At 43.9% G+C, this 16,286-nt stretch overlaps 1 protein-coding gene across 5 annotated transcripts in view; it reads left to right on the top strand.

Moving 5' to 3' along the window:
• Nucleotides 1–16,286, top strand: part of CARMIL1 (capping protein regulator and myosin 1 linker 1) — a 323,350-nt gene that overhangs the window by 111,035 nt on the left and 196,029 nt on the right. For all 5 annotated transcript variants that reach the window (XM_082847980.1, XM_082847981.1, XM_082847979.1 and 2 more), the window contains exon 3: nt 13,866–13,916. In XM_082847980.1, the coding sequence (XP_082704106.1) occupies nt 13,866–13,916 (51 nt within the window). The remainder of the gene's footprint in view (nt 1–13,865; nt 13,917–16,286) is intronic.

Raw genomic sequence — 16,286 nt, 5'->3', positions numbered from 1 at the left:
TTTAGTTTTTTCAGGAACCTCCATACTGTTCTCCATAGTGGCTGTGTCAATTTACCTTCCCCACCAACAGTGCGGGAGGGTTCCCTTTTCTCCACACCCCCTCCAGCATTTGTTGTTTGTAGATTTTCTGATGATGCTCATTCTAAATGTGTGAGGTGACACCTCATTGTAGTTTTGATTTGCATTTCTCTAATAATTAGGGATGTTGAGCAGCTTTTCATGTGCTTCTTGGCCATCTGTATGTCTGCTTTGGAGAAATGTTTATTTAGGTCTCCTGCCCATTTTTTTGATTGGTTGTTTGTTTTTTTAATATTGAGCTGCATGAGCTGTTTATATATGTTGGAGATTAATCCTTTGTCCGTTGATTCATTTGCCAGTATTTTCTCACATTCTGAGGGTTGTCTTTTCATCTTGTTTGTAGTTTCCTTTGCTTTGCCAAAGCTTTTAAGTTCCATTAGGTCCCATTTGTCTATTTTTGTTTTTATTTCCATTTCTCTAGGAGGCAGATCAAAAAAGATCTTCCTGTGATTTATGTCAAAGAGTGTTCTTCCTATGTTTTCCTCTAAGAGTTGTATAGTTGTCTGGTCTTACATTTAGGTCTTGAATCCATTTTGAGTTTATTTTTGTGTATGGTGTTAGGGAGTGTTCTAATTTCATTCTTTTACATGTATCTGTCCAGTTTTCCCAGCACCACTTATTGAAGAGACTGTCTTCTCTCCACTGTATATCCTTGCCTCCTTTGTCATAGATTAGTTGACCATAGGTGTGTGGGTTTATCTTTGGGCTTTCTATCTTGTTCCAGTAATCTGTTTCTGTTTTTGTGCCAGTACCATATTGTCTTGATTACTGTAGCTTTGTAGTATACTCTGAAGTCAGGGAGTCTGATTCCTTCAGCTCCGTTTTTTTCCCTCAAGACTGCTTTGGCTATTCGGGGTCTTTTGTGTCTCCATACAAATTTTAAGATTTTTTTGTTCTAGTTCTGTAAAAAAATGCCACTGGTAATTTGATAGGGATGGCATTGAATCTGTAGATTGCTTTGGGTAGTATAGTCATTTTCACAGTATTGATTCTTCCCAACCAAGAACATGGTATATATATGCATCTGTTTGTGTCATCTTTGATTTCTTTCATCAGTGTCTTGTAGTTTTCTGAGTACAGGTCTTTTGTCTCCTTAGGTAGGTTTATCCCTAGGTATTTTATTCTTTTTGTTGCAGTGGTGAATGGGATTGTTTCCTTAATTTCTCTTTCAGATTTTTCATCATTAGTGTATAGGAATGCAAGAGATTTCTGTGCATTAATTTTGTATCCTGCAACTTTACCAAATTCATTGATTAGCTTTAGTAGTTTTCTGGTGACATCTTTTTCTTTTTAACATCTTTATTGGAGTATAATTGCTTTACAATGGTGTGTTAGTTTCTGCTTTATAACCAAGTGAATCAGCTATACGTATACATATATCCCCATATCTCCTCCCTCTTGCGTCTCCCTCCCACCCTCCCTATCCCACCCCTCTAGGTGGTCACAAAGCACGGAGCTGATCTCTCTGTGCTATGTGGCTGCTTCCCACTAGCTAGCTATTTTACATTCGGTAGAATATGTATGTCCATGCCTCTGGTGGCATCTTTAAGATTCTCTATGTATAGTATCATGTCTTCTGCACAGTGACAGTTTTACTTCTTCTTTTCCAGTTTGTATTCCTTTTATTTCTTTATCTTCTCTGATTGCCGTGGCTAGGACTTCCAAAACTATGTTAATAATAGTGATGAGACTGGAAATCCTTGTCTTGTTCCTGATCTAAGAGGAAATGCTTTCAGCTTTTCACCATTGAGAATGATGTTTGCTGTGGGTTTGTCATATATGGCCTTTATTATGTTGAGGTAGGTCCCCTCTGTGCCCACTTTCTGGAGTGCTCTTATCATAAATGAGTGTTGAATTTTGTCTAAAGCTTTTTCTGCATCTATTGAGATGATCATATGGTTTTTCTTCTTCAATTTGTTAATATGGGGTATCACATTGATTGATTCGCGTATTTTGAAGAATCCTTGCATCCCTGGGATGAATCCCACTTGATCATGGTGTATGATCCTTTTAATGTGTTGTTGGATTCTGTTTGCTAGTATTTTGTTGAGGATTTTTGTGTCTGTATTAATCAGTGATATTGGTCTGTAATTTTCTTTTTTTGTAGTATCTTTGGTTTTGGTATCACGATGATGGTGGCCTCATAGAATGAATTTGGGAGTGTTACTTCCTCTGCAATTGTTTGGAAGAGTTTGAGAAGGATGGATGTTAGCTCTTCTCTAAATGTTTGATAGAATTCACCTGTGAAGCCATCTGGTGGTGAACTTTTGTTTGTTGGAAGATATTTAATCACAGTTTCAATTTCATTACTTGTGATTGGTCCTTTCATATTTTCTATTTCTTCCTGTTCAGTCTTGGAAGGTTATACCTTTCTAAGAATTCGTCCATTTCTTCCAGGTTGTCCATTTTATTGGCATAGAGCTGCTTGTAGTAGTCTCTTACGATGTAAAGCCCATTCTTTCTCTATATCAGGTTTCACTACATCCCCATCCAGACATGGAAATTCTTTTCTAATTCTCAGATAGGCTGTAGTTACCATGGGAATAATCTCCCCCTGCACTGACTCAACCTACATCCTGGAGATGATGTGTCGAGAACGGGATTCAGGGCGGGAGACAGGGCATTTGGGCTTGTCTCTGTCCCTAACTAACAAGTGTGTACATGTCTCTGTAGGTCTCAGTTTTTTATCCCTATAGATCACTTTCAGAGCTGTATTCTTTGAGGCCAGTTACAATGACTTCTTTGACATTAATGTGTGCTCTAGGCTTAGCACTTGATAGGTAATCTCCAGTTCTTACACAAGGACAAATACTGTCTCCAAGTTAGAGGTGTGGATACTGCAGCCTGGAGATTTAAAGGAACTTGCCTATGACCAGTCTGCTCACAAAATGCCAAAGCTGGGATTTTGTTGTCTCCAAAGCTCACGTTCTTGCCATCCTACCACGCTGCCTCAACCTTCTTATAGCCTCATGGCGGATCATGCTATAGGTGCGGATGGTGCCGTAAACCAGTCTTTATCAAACTCTCAAAATCTGGACCCACAGAAGAAATGCATTTTATATTGATTCTGAGAAGCACCCCCCCCATGTGTGCACACAGTCTTGCGCACACACACACGCATGCTTGTGTGCCATGAGCACACTGATATCTCTGAAACAGAAGTTTCATGAAACAATGCTCTGGTTTCTATTTGCAATGCACTTGATTTTCTTTTCACTTCCACTTCAGTCTATTTTATTAATATGCTTGTTAAACTCTCCTGAATTGATTTAACCAGCCACCAGTGGGCTGCAGCCCTCAGTTTGAAAATTATGTGCATACCTGGATTTCTCAATATAATCACTCCAAATCTTTTTTCTCCTTCTCTCCCTGTTTATCGTGGAATGTAGTGAAGAATATCTCTCAATCTGATTATTTATGCAACAGTATTAAATCTAAGCCAATTCCCCCTACCATATGCCACCCACACTTCTGCAGAGTGGAGGAATATGTCATAAATTTGCTCTGAGAGCAGGAAAGAAAATGTGAACTTTTTTTCATTTGATGAAAATGATAATTAACAAAAGGTGAAGAATAAGGAAGTGACATTTGTGCCTCCTTGGCTTGAGAAGATGGGGATCTAAGGGCCCCCTTTGTAGGCTGACAAGTTGAAATAGTGTAGGTTGGGGAGGGACCACAGCATGAGAATTGTGATAAAAGATGAGTGAAACTTACTTCATGTTCCAGCTCTGCTGTATAGCTGGTTAACTAATATTACCACTGAACTTGTCCAAGAACATGTGTTTATTGGACTCTTTTATGTGCCAGGTCTCGTTCTGTGTAACTGTGTTATCTTAGTGGGCGTATTGTATACATGTTTTTACAGGTGGGGTGATTAAGGCATGGAGAAGCTAAGTAACCTGCCCCAGGTCACACAGCTAGTAGTGAGTGGTCTAGCGGGGGGGTTCATACCCAGGCTTTCTGCCTCTGGAGCCCGTGGTCTTTGTCATTAAGCCGTAACTGTTACGTGTCTTTCCTTTCAGGTAATTCTCTGTGGTCTTTATTGGGTGCCATGCCCAGGATGGGGTTCTCGCTTCTGGGTTTTGAATCTTGAGAGGAATCATACTTGGAAGAAACGTGGCCGGAGTCCATTCACTCCATCAGGGCAGCCAGAAGGGACTCCCCGCTAGTTCTTCTCAAATCTGTAGAGTTGATTTCGTTTCTGTCCCTCTTGAGCTCTGGTTTTTAATGAAAAACATTTTTTTAAAAAAAATTTTTATTATGAGAGCTACCCATTTCCTTTAAAACATTTATTTGTGCTTAAATTCCATTGTTTGGAAAAAAAAAAAAAAAAGCAAGCCCTGATAAATGCAGACAATTGTTTGACCCTTCCTGGTCTGTTTCCTCATCTATAAAATAAAGGAATTCGATATGCCTATCTCCAGATTGCTTTTAACTTTGTGATTTTTTGCTAGAGTTAGGTTCTGGTAACTCATGACTTGTTCAAGAGGAGACTGGCTGGCCTTGTGTTAGGGAAGCACGAGAAGTTTTGTTAACTGGGTTAATGTGACCTTTACATTCATGTTGTATTTTTCTGTATTCTTTGAATGACTGTGATTCTACTGTTGGTGAATTCACTTAAACCATAAATACGACAGTGATGACTAGCAGAGGTCCCTTTCCAAGTGTGCCCCATGCAGACCCATGAGACCCCAATGCTGAGAGGTCTGGGCAGAAACTCTGCCCCATGTAAGTGCCTTAGCCTGACCTTCCTGGACCTGTGGAGCTGGTTCTAGGTGTTGGGCTCATCTTTACTCTGAGCCTAAGAGGTGGTCCCATTCCAGGGATTATGGTCACGCCATTATTCTGCCTTTAAAAATATGTTATCATCATAGAATCAATGCATCTGGTTCCAGAGTTTTGTTTTGGCCAGTGCTTTGAAACGAAGATCTGAAATGTTAGTGACATCAAGAAGAATTGATGTTGTTTGGAAGTAGCCACATGTTCATCCGTGGGGAAAAATTAGAAACATTTGTTTTCTTTCATGCTTTGATAAAACCTTACAATTTGCCATAAAAGGACTGCAGGAAGAATGAAGCGATTGTGTCTGACAAGCTGTATGTAAACATTCCATTTCTGCATAATGGCATAAATAACCAGGTGAAAAGAAGTGGATTTACACAGGTGTTAGAGTACAAAGACTTCCCCCGAAACTAGATATCAGAAGACAGAAACCAAACTCCACTGACTTCCCTGCCCCCCCTGTTGAGGGAGCATCTGTCCTTCCGGGGAGCAGGGGCCCAAGAAGGAATTAATTCCTCTCAGCAAATATTTACTGGCGATTTGCCATTCTTGGCAGTCCATGCAAAGCAAAGAGAAGAGGGGTCCTAGAAATGGGACATTTCCACAGTGGGCCTGAGTCATGACCCAGAGTGTAACAAGGTAAGTTAGACACCTATTCCAACCCCCTGATTTTACACTTGGGTGAATTGAGGTCCACAGAGACAGTAACTTGCTCAGAGTCAGGTCACTTGGCCAGCTTGAGGCCAAACCCAGGCTAAATCCAGTAGCTCTGTTCTTAGTGTAATACTATAATGGACATGTATAATATTATTATAATATTGTAATATAAATAATAACAAACACTAGCACTTTCCGTATATTCTTCTCAGCACTTTACATATGCCCACTTATTGACACACATTAACTTATTTAACCCTCATGGCTCCATGAGGTGTACCTTGTTGCTCCCATTTTACAGAAGAGGAAACTGAGCCACTGAGAAGATTAAGTAGTTTGCCCCAAGTCACACAGATAGTAAATAGTGAAGCTTGGAAGCCCAGGCAACCCGACCCCAGAGTTTGTCCTCTAAACCACTGTGCAAGTGGTCAGCAAACCTTTACTTTCTGTAAAGGACCAGATAGTAAATATTTTTGGCTTTGTGAGGCATAAAAATCTCTGTTGCATCTGCTCAGCTCTGCCTTCATAGTGTGAAAGCAGCTGATGATGATCCATTAAACATGGTTGGGGCTGTGTCCCAGTAAAACTTTATTTATAAAAAAACAGGTGGGGCTGGATTTGTAGTTTTCAGGACCTGCGCTGGACTATGCTGCCTCCTAGTGTGGTGATCCAGTTGTATAAGGGATTTGGGGCCAGACATTGCCCTAAAACGATGTGTTGTTTTGTATTCCTTTTGGGTGAAAGGTCGTGCTTTGGCCAGAGAGGGTGAAGGTCATCAGAGCTGTGTGCAGTGGGTTGTTACGAGGCTCAGAGCCAGAGGGGCTTTTTATTCTTCCTCAACTTTCTGGGTGACCTTGCACAAGTCCCTTAGCATCTGTCACTCGTAACTCTCCACGGTGGCGCTAACAGTCCTCGCCACCTGCCCCTCTCCCTCCCCAAAGCTTGTGTCTTGGATTAATGAGGTCTGGGGGTTTGGAAGAGGGGAAACGTATTAAATGGCACTCATCATTTAGTTTGCTCGCAAATTAGAGAGCATTTGGGTGGTTTAAGACCATTGGTCGAATGTTTGCCATGAAGAGCCCAGTTTTACAGGAAAGGCGTTTTTGGTAATGTGCAGGAGAGAATGTGGATTTAGGGGCCGTGAATTTATGGATTGCCTGTGCAGCGGTAGGCTTTAGGTAATGGAGTCCTATAAGAGGGTGAAACAGATACTTTTGTTTTTAGTAAGTGTGCCATGATAGGGTTCCATGACCGACCTCATTTTGTATCATTTCCATGAGGAAATTTAGGCTTCTCTGCTAAGCTATGAGTCTTAACAGTAGGGAGGATTTTTATAAATGTTTCCAAGTGAAATTTTGAAGTTAAAAGTTGAACCAAGAAGCCTCAAAGGGAACCAGGCTGCTGCTTGCATTTCAATGAAAGGGAGAGGAAATTCATTATAGAGGTTGAAAATGTGGTTTGCATGCTAAGACTCTTCTGGAAGAATGGGCCTCGCAGAGGAGGTGGGAGGGAAGTTCTAGCTTGCCCTTTGTGGTTAAGGTTCCTTGGCTCAGCCCATATACTTCTTCTAATGCCCTCCACACACACCCCCACCCCGAACCCCCGTTTTTTTTAACTCTGCAAGAAAATTCTTCTCCTTCAAGGTTAAAGGTATATATATTGAACTGAAAATGCCAGCCTAGGAGATGTCTCAGAATCGTTGTTTCTGTTTTGCTGTTGTTTGTTTTGTTCTGTTGACAAAAGCCATTATTTAAAAATTCAATAGATGTTAGTCTTACTTTGGGAATCTAAATTTAAGATGCTCTCACACCAATTATTTTGATATATTCAGCAGAGACGTCTGGGTGCTGGGCTAGGGCTTTGTCTACGTTTGTATTTTACTTAAAACAACAGTATTAGATTAGTCCTGCACAGCAGTATTATTCTTGTTCTACAGGTGAGCAAACTGAGAAGTTAACTAACTCTGTCAGTGTTAAACAGCTAGAAAGCGGCAGAGCCAGCATTGGAATCTGTCTTCCCGATTCCAAAACCCCGGCAAAGTAGGGCAACCAAGTGTTCCAGTTTCCGGGAGACAGGATTCTCAGAGCTAAAACTGGAAATGAAGATGTGGTCACCCTGCAAGGAAGATGCTTGCTATCCCTAGCACCAAGGTAGTGCACACTACCGGGAAACACTTCCTGATAGATCAAAGAGGAGTTTTCCTGCGCGATTTCCCCCCTCACCTGCTAGAAGCCGTGTGTGTGTGTGTGTGTGTAAGACCTCCAAGGCCACAAATCCTAGGGCATCTTGGCCCCAAACAGGAAAGCTAGGAGATTGAGTTCTTTGGGGTTCTCAGCATGAATGTGGCCCCATTTATTGGCGCAGTTTGGGTTGATAAAACAAAAAGCATGGGCTTCCCTGGTGGTGTAGCGGTTGAGAGTCCACCTGCTGATGCAGGGGACACAGGTTCGTGCCCCGGTCCGGGAGGATCCCACATGCCGTGGAGCGGCTGGGCCCGTGAGCCGTGGCCGCTGAGCCTGTGCGTCCGGAGCCTGTGCTCCGCAACGGGAGAGACCACAACAATGAGAGGCCCGCGTACCGCAAAAAAAAAACAAAAAACAAAAAGTACAATTCTTGGAATGGTAGCATTCATAGTTTTGCACACTTGCTTCAAAACATTGCTACGCTCTTGTGCTCACAAGTGGGCATGGTGTTGGGAAAGGCTGGGTCAGCATTGGAGAATTTCATCCCTTCGGCTCCATCCCCTTCAAGGCTTTCTAAGAACAGTCCTCATGCCTCTGGAGATCTGAGCTGATCACCAGAAGCGGGACCCGCCAGCACAAAGCTTGTGCCTTCAAAGCCTGGGTGTGTCTCTTTTCAAACAGATGATTTTGGCCTGTGTCCAGCTTCTGAAGGACACTGTGTACCTACGCGGCCTTTCAAATATTTCTAAAGAAAGGGAGTTGGCATGCAGGGCCACAGATTGTGAGCGCTGTTGTTGCCAGAGGGAAAGCGGAAGTGATCATTAGAACCTCATGTATCTACATATGGTCAAGAGTTTGCTCTTTACTCGAAAGGTGAATCCATGTGAACACCCTGGGCTTTTTCCCTCTCTTTTAAAAAATATATTGAGCCAGTTAATACCTTGTCAGTGGCCCCTAGCAACCCCCTGGTGACTTTCCAGGAGAGGGCAGATCAAGAGAAGTCAGGTAGGTCACCTGATGCCTCGGCTGCTCCTGGGAGACGTTATTCTCCAAAACGTGACACTTGTAAACGGGCGGAGATTGCTGCCATGTGGCAGTTATGTGGGTGCCTGTTTTGAGATTAGATTTTAGTAACTAGATTCACCCAGGGGACCTCGTAATCACTTAATTACTGATGTGCTCGTTGTATAATAATGTCAAAAGGTGTCTTGTCATTTTTATTTCATGGTTTTTTCAAGTTTCTCTGTGACTGTGTTCCAAATGAAATACTCTTTGAGAACGGAGAATTTCTTCTGTGATGGGTGCATGTTGTTTTGCAATGGGCATAAATAAGATACAAGCTCTCAGTGATTAGCAGAGAGAAAGCGCTGGGAAATGGGGGCAGAGTGAAGCGGGTGGGGAGCCAGAGGAGGGAAAAGAGAACGAGAAGATGGGTTGGGGCATGGTGGGGATAGCGGAGGCCGTAGCAGAGAGGAGGGATTGGAGGGAGGGGTGGGGAACGGGCAAGGAGAGACACAGATAAGCTGAGAGATACACGTGTAGAATCAAGTAGACAGATCCAAATAGAGACTCACAGAGATTACCCCGTGATCAGAGAGAGACAGAGACAGACAGACACTGGTCTGGACAGACAGTAGAGACTGGTCCTTGTTCTTACGATATGCAAATATCCATCACCTTATGGATGATGCTTTTACCTGTTTGCTTCTTTCTGGCTTTAAAGCTCTGTGACTCATCTGTGTTTGCATGTGTGCAGACTATTGAGGAAGCTGTTCTTGGGCAGGTGAGATTTGAGAGCCCTTATAAGTAATTAGCACAATCTCTGGGGCCAGACCATCTGGGTTCGAATCCCAGCTCTGCCACCTACTTGCTAAGTGACGTGGGCAAGTAATATACTCTCTGTGTGTCTCAGTTTCTTCTTCTTAAAATGAGATTAATAATAGTATCTAGCCCATAGGCTGCTGTGAGGATTAAAGGAGATGATGTATGCAAACCTATGAGAACATGGTACCCAACATGTATTGACTGGTATTACTGCTGTGCTTGTAAAAGGATCCTGGATGTTGTAGGACCAATTTTCCTTTGAGGGAATGTTCACAGAGCTAAACATATTTTTCTGACTACTGAAGAGGCTGTGTGTGTTCCTGTCTGGGGCTTTTGGCATTGACCCTTATTGCCGTTTGAGGAGAGAGTGAAAAGGTAATACACTGGGAATAAGGAGTTGCCTCTTCCAGTCCAGCTCTGGCACAGACTATCTACGAGATGAGTTTCTTTGGATCTGCTCTCAGATTATAAACTCTAAGGGGGTCTTCACTAGGTGATTGATATTGAGTCCTTTCTGGCATGTGAGTTTTATGATTTGACTCTGTGTAAAGGTTTTGTGGACTTAAGATTCTTGAAAGGGCTTCCCTGGTGGCGCAGTGGTTGGGAGTCCGCCTGCCGATGCAGGGGACGCGGGTTCGCTCCCCGGTCCGGGAAGATCCCACATGCCGCGGAGCGGCTGGGCCCGTGAGCCATGGCCGCTGAGCCTGCGCGTCCGGAGCCCGTACTCCGCAACGGGAGAGGCCCGCATACCGCAAAAAAAAAAAAAAAAAAAAAAAAAAGATTCTTGAAAAATCAGGGATTGATCATACAAGTACCCCTGGAAGAAAGAAACGTGTGTGCTGCCATTGTACCATTGACCCTTGAACAACATGAGTTTGAACTGCAGAGATCCACTTTTATGCAGATATTTTTCAGTGGTAAAGACTGTAGTACTGACTAGATGGTCTGTGGTTGGTTGAATCCTCCGATGTGGCCGAACTGGGGGTATGGAGGGCCCACTCTAAGTTATATGCAGACTAAGCCCCGAGTTGGTCAAGGGTCAACCATAGGTAAAGAGGTGAGGAGTCTGGCTTCCTATAGCCATGCTGGTCATCACGACTGTCAGCGTGATTTCCTTCTTTTTCTTTTTTCCTTTTCCCCTGGAGGAGGAGCAGTGTTTGAAAGGATGCCACGTCGAGATGTGCCGTGGAATGGAATATTATTCAGCGGTAAAACAATGCAATTGGCAGCAACGTGGATGGACCTAGAGAATATTATGCTTAGTGTAATAAGTCAGACAGAGAAAGACGAATGCTGAAGGGTATCACTTAGATGTGGAATCTAAAAAGTAATACAAATGAATGTATATGCAAAACAGAAACCAATTCACAGATATAGAAAGCAAACTTGTGGTTACCAAAGAGGAGGGGGAAGTGGGGAGGGACAAATTACGGGTATGGGATTAGCAGATACAAATTACTGTATATAAAATAGATAAGCAACAAGTATATACTGTATAGTACAGGGAGTTATACTCACTATCTTGTGATAATCTATAATGGAGTATAATCTGCAAAAATACTGAATCACTATGCTGCACACCTGAAACTAACACAATATTGTGCATCAAGTAAACTTCAGTTAAAAAAAATGTGCTGGGCTTCCCTGGTGGCGCAGTGGTTGAGAGTCCGCCTGCCGATGCAGGGGACGCGGGTTCGTGCCCTGGTCCGGGAAGATCCCACATGCCGCGGAGCGGCTGGGCCCGTGAGCCATGGCCGCTGAGCCTGCGCGACCGGAGCCTGTGCTCCGCAGCGGGAGAGGCCACGGCAGTGAGAGTCCCGCGAACCGCAAAAAAAAAAAAAAAAAAAAAAAAAAAAGTGCTGTGGGACAAGGTCTTAGTTCAGAGAAGGCAAATTTTTCATCCTTTAAGATGAGTCCTGATCTTGTAATTTAGTCACAGATAACCTGTTTGCCAGACCTAAGCAAATGAGAACACCAGCCACGCCTGTCTCTGGCCCCCTTTTATCTCCCTTTCTATTACTGTCAGGCCTCTTCTGACTGTCTGATGTTCACCACTGAGCCCTGTGTGTCTCACGCAACAAGACTGCCTCTTGCCTTTTCCCCAAAGGCAGCCAAACTCTACTTCCCTGGGTACTGCTGTCTTAGTCAAGGCTTGGCTAGTGTAGATTACTTGAAAAATTTAGCTCTCCGGGCCATTCTTGGATTTGAAAAGAGAATCTTTTAAACTACTGGAATGTTGAGGAAGATACTGTTTGAGCTGGGAGCTTTGTGAATCCCTTCCCAGTCACAGGTGGCCCTGGGCTCTTACCCTTCTACCCCAAATCTAACTGAACTGCCAGGGGCTAGAGACCAGGAGGCAAGATTGGGTTAGAATGTGTAAAGGTAGCCTAATGGTGAAGAGCATAGGCTTTGGAGTTGACAGACGTGAACCCTACTCCTGCCCTTGGGTTATATCACAGAATCTGTTTATTCATCTGTAAAATGGGGGTAATAATGATAGAGAATATGGTTGTTGGGAAGATTAAATGAATCAGTGTATCCAAGGATGTTTGCCCATTTATGGCCCATAGGGAACACTTGATAAATGGTAGCTACTACTCAGGGCTGGCTTCATGGGCATGTGACCTGTACAGGTGCACGGGGCACTGCTCTCAGAAGGGCCCTACGCTTGGGTAAATGCTTTCTGTCTCTGTCTTTAAAATTCTTCATAATTTTTGAACAAAGGGCCCTGCAGTTTATGTAGCCAGTCCTGCTACTTCTGGGCTGCAGTTGGCCTCCACTCACTCATCTGAGCCCACTTCTTACACGCCTGTCCCCTCTCTATTGCTTGTCGCTCCCCGCCCCCATCTCTGAAGGGCCTGAGTAAAAAAAAGTAAGGGTCATTCCTTTGGGAAAAGAACTGTGGTTCATGGCCTAAGAATATTCAAATATAGATGTCTTTTGTTGACTCCACTTTTAGAAGTCACTTATTAATGGTCTTTTAGAGCACATCACCTCTAAAGTCAAGTAGCAAAAATGAACCCGGGTGGAAAAGGATCCCCTGAATAACTGTGATTGAAGGCATCTGGGTGGGAAGTCTTCAACGGGCCGTGCCCCTCTGTCTCCGCCTTCCCTTTGCTCGTTATCAGACTCTCCCAGCCAGTGTTGGGCTACCTCTCTTTACCATCTGTCTCATAAAGGATCCTGACTTGAGTTATTCCCAATAGCAGTGACCTCTGATTATTTAAAGAAGAGTTATCTAGAAAATATACTGTTTCTGTTTAGAGTTGGGAGCGTAAAGAGAAGCACAGAGCAGGCTACAGGCACTCGCATGGACTCACCTTCTGTGTGTGAATGAACAGGATGAGCCCTGGCCTGAATCCGGATAAGTCCTGTAGCAACTTGGGCCTCAGTGGCCTTGACTTATGATTTCTCAAGTTGTGTTCAAATCTAGCATTCTCAGACTAGCACATACGTATCATTTGCTAAATATCAACTTAGTGACAAGCAAGTTGTTTGGAAAATCAAAGACAGGTCTCCCATCAGAACTTGAGAAGTGCTGGAGTCCGCCTTCTTTATTGCAAAGGCCCCCGAGGCCTGCCCGGACCTCCGGGTTGCGGAGTGGCACGTTTAGAGATTAAGGTTGGTAGACTGGGATCTCTGCTCCAGGTAGGAACTACGAGTTCAGCCTAGTTCCAGCCCCTTTGTATTCACAAGGGCCCCTGCTGGGCAAGAGGTGCCTGTAGGCATATGGGACCCCATGGGCTATCTGTATGTTCTTAGCTGAGAGCTGGAATTGGTAAATGTTCTCTCTAGGACTGAGAGAGGCATAGCTGAGGATCAAAGTCGGGGTTGACTTCTTGGGAGAGTAGCCTGTTTTGCTGCCTGTGTGTCATGTAAATGTTATCAGTTAGTGGACAGAGAACAGGAGGCAAGAGGGCAAACGTGGGTGGCGGTTGTAATTTGGAAAGTGTGAATGAGTACTTGGCTTCTTCATTAAGTTTGCTGTTGATATAGTGAGGCTCCTCCTATGGATAAGATATCTGTGTTTTAATATCTTAGACACCTGTCTTGCTTACTCAACTGGCGTAATCTGTGGCTCCTTTGGGCTGCTGACTGGTTGCTCGTCTTGAGATTTTGCGGGTGATTTGTTTGATAGGGCCCTTCATACAGTGATTCTTAGAGTACAGCTAGTAATCCGACAAGGCCAACAAGCTGTCCCAGGTCACTTCTTCTTCTTACATGTCAGGAACCAAGCCTCTCGAGGCTTCAGTATCATTAAAGTCCTGCGGGTCACACCAAAGCCCACCAGCTCACTTTTCTTTCGGTACTTATACTGATGCGGCTGCTTCTGTCTTACAGGTGCTTACATCATGCCGAGCCTTCCTTGTCACAGCACGAATCCCCACCAAGGTAAGTGTTGAAGAGTTTCCTCCTTCCAACACACACACACACACACACACACACACACACACTGCAAAACGCACTCGCTTCTCAATTGCGTACACTTATGATTTAGGCCAATGTGTCCAGAGTTCTCTTTGCACAACCATATTTTCCTTCCTTCTCCCTAGAAAGCACCTAAACATTTCCTCCTTTGTTCCCTCTCCGTGTTAAAGGCATCCCAAGAAAAGTGGCGAAGCATTTCATGTTCCATATCCCCGAGGCTTGTGGATTTCAGTTATTTTTCTCTCTCAACTGGGGCAGGGTTTACACTTTCTTCAAGTCTAGTTCTTATTTCTTTGGGTCCAGTAACGGCCCATTTTTCTAAGGCTTTGACACGTGGGAAATAACCTTCATAACTACAGAGTGCATTACCGGGAACGTAGCCACCTAGCCCTCTTTCATGGGCAGACTCTGGTGTTGTCTATGAAAAATAACACGGTGCCACTTGGTTCCTTAAAAGAGCTAACATTTTCCATAAGATGTCCTTCGTTATAGGGTGCAAATTAACATTTGAACTGATAGCTCATGAATTAGGCATCATAATTGCTTCTTTTATTTTCTTTATGGTAACAGAAAGGTGTTGACTGATTTTATAGGATATGAACTCACCTGCCCACAAACCCAGGAAAATGGGGAAGGTTTGGGAGACGCTTTCAGCCTTGCTCCTATGTTTGTGCTGCAGTGTTATTTGCTCATTTTCTCAGTCCTTTCTTGCTTCTTAAAATTCAACATTTAGCCACTGTCTTGTGAATACCTACTTACGTGCTGGACACGGTGCTGTAATGCAGTGGACCTGGTAGGACTGACAAACTAATGATTTGCATGATTTTTGTTGAACTTTGAGAAGGTACCAGCCCACTTTTTTTGCTAGTCAAAGGCCATACTGCCTTTTTTCTTTCTGATCATACAAATGCTAAATTTTATAAAGTTTCTCCGAGGAATGAGGCTTTGTATTATCCCACCCCTTTTGATAATATAAAGTGAGTCTTTATGTTTATAATGTGTTATAAGTGAAATCAGTCATTATATAAATGGTGTTGGACTAAATTACCTATATGCTAAAGTACCTGAAGGCAGGATATAAGGAAGTGTTAACCATTATCCCACTGGTGAAAAATTAATTGTGGAAGGAAATTTTATGGGCTTGAGAAAATAGTCAAGCAGCCTATTGAGTAGAAGGCTCCTGAAAGATATGTTTACCCTAATTAAAAATGTTTTGACACAGCAGAAGGTGTATTACCTCTTGGGAAGTCATCTGCCTCCCTTCTGTTGCCCCCTCCTTGCTCTGCCCCTGAGGGAAGGCCCAGCTTCATCCCAAGATGTATATAACATCTCACATCGGCCTGGCTAGGGTAGTTTGGACATTGGTGCTGATTTCTGATACTGTCAGCATCACAAATAAAGGCAGATCTTCTTCCAAAGTGACCTGCCTGCAGAAGGCTGGTTTTCATGTGTCACAGTGCACCTTGGCTAAGAAGCAGAACCGGTGTCAATGACATTTTTCTGGGGAAATAATTATATTCAGAACAGTAATGTACAACAGCCCCGATTTTCACATAGGTTTCTTCTCTTTTCTCTGGGGGCTGATTAATTAAACATTTTCTTCTTTTGTCCTTTTATTGTTAAATGTACCACATACGCAGTCAAATGCACAAAATAGAAATGTATATCACCGTGATTAATTGCAAAGCAGATACCTCTGCAGTCACACGCAGATGAAGAAGTAGAACTTTGCCATCCCCTCCAGAAGGGGGGAGGAGGGGGGCGGGTGATTGTCAAATCAGGGAAGGGTCTACAGAGAAGCTGGGCTGCAGGATCAGCCTGCGTCAACCAGGCAGATAAAGGGGTCTCCTGCTGGTCAGAGGTTTAGCAGTTTGCAAGAGCACAGTGTGTTTGGGGAGCTGAGATGTGGGCCCAGAACTGAGTAGGAAGCTGTGGAGGGAGGGAAATTGGTCAGAAAGATGGGCAGTCGTGACATGGGTTGCTGCATGTGGAACGGTTGGAGTTCCCGAAGGAGCATCACATAATCACATTTAGATTCGCTCTGTTGCCTCTTGGGTGGGGACTGTCTTGCTGAGGGTAGAGGTGGGCCTTGGATGATTCCTTTCTCTTATCTGACTGATCACTTGTATCTGTGGTTCTCTCTCTCTTTTTTTTTTTTTTTTTGCGGTACACGGGCCTGTCACTGTTGTGGCCTCTCCCGTTGCGGAGCACAGGCTCCGGACGCGCAGGCTCAGCGGCCACGGCTCACGGGCCCAGCCGCTCCACGGCATGTGGGATCTTCCCGGACTGGGGCACGAACCCGCATCTCCTGCATCGGCAGGCAGACTCTCAACC

Source organism: Leucopleurus acutus (genome assembly GCF_964270905.1).
Source record: "Leucopleurus acutus genome assembly, chromosome: 10".
Taxonomy (NCBI): domain Eukaryota; kingdom Metazoa; phylum Chordata; class Mammalia; order Artiodactyla; family Delphinidae; genus Leucopleurus; species Leucopleurus acutus.
Note: the sequence above shows the minus strand (reverse complement) of the source record. Positions and strands in the feature narration are given on the sequence as shown.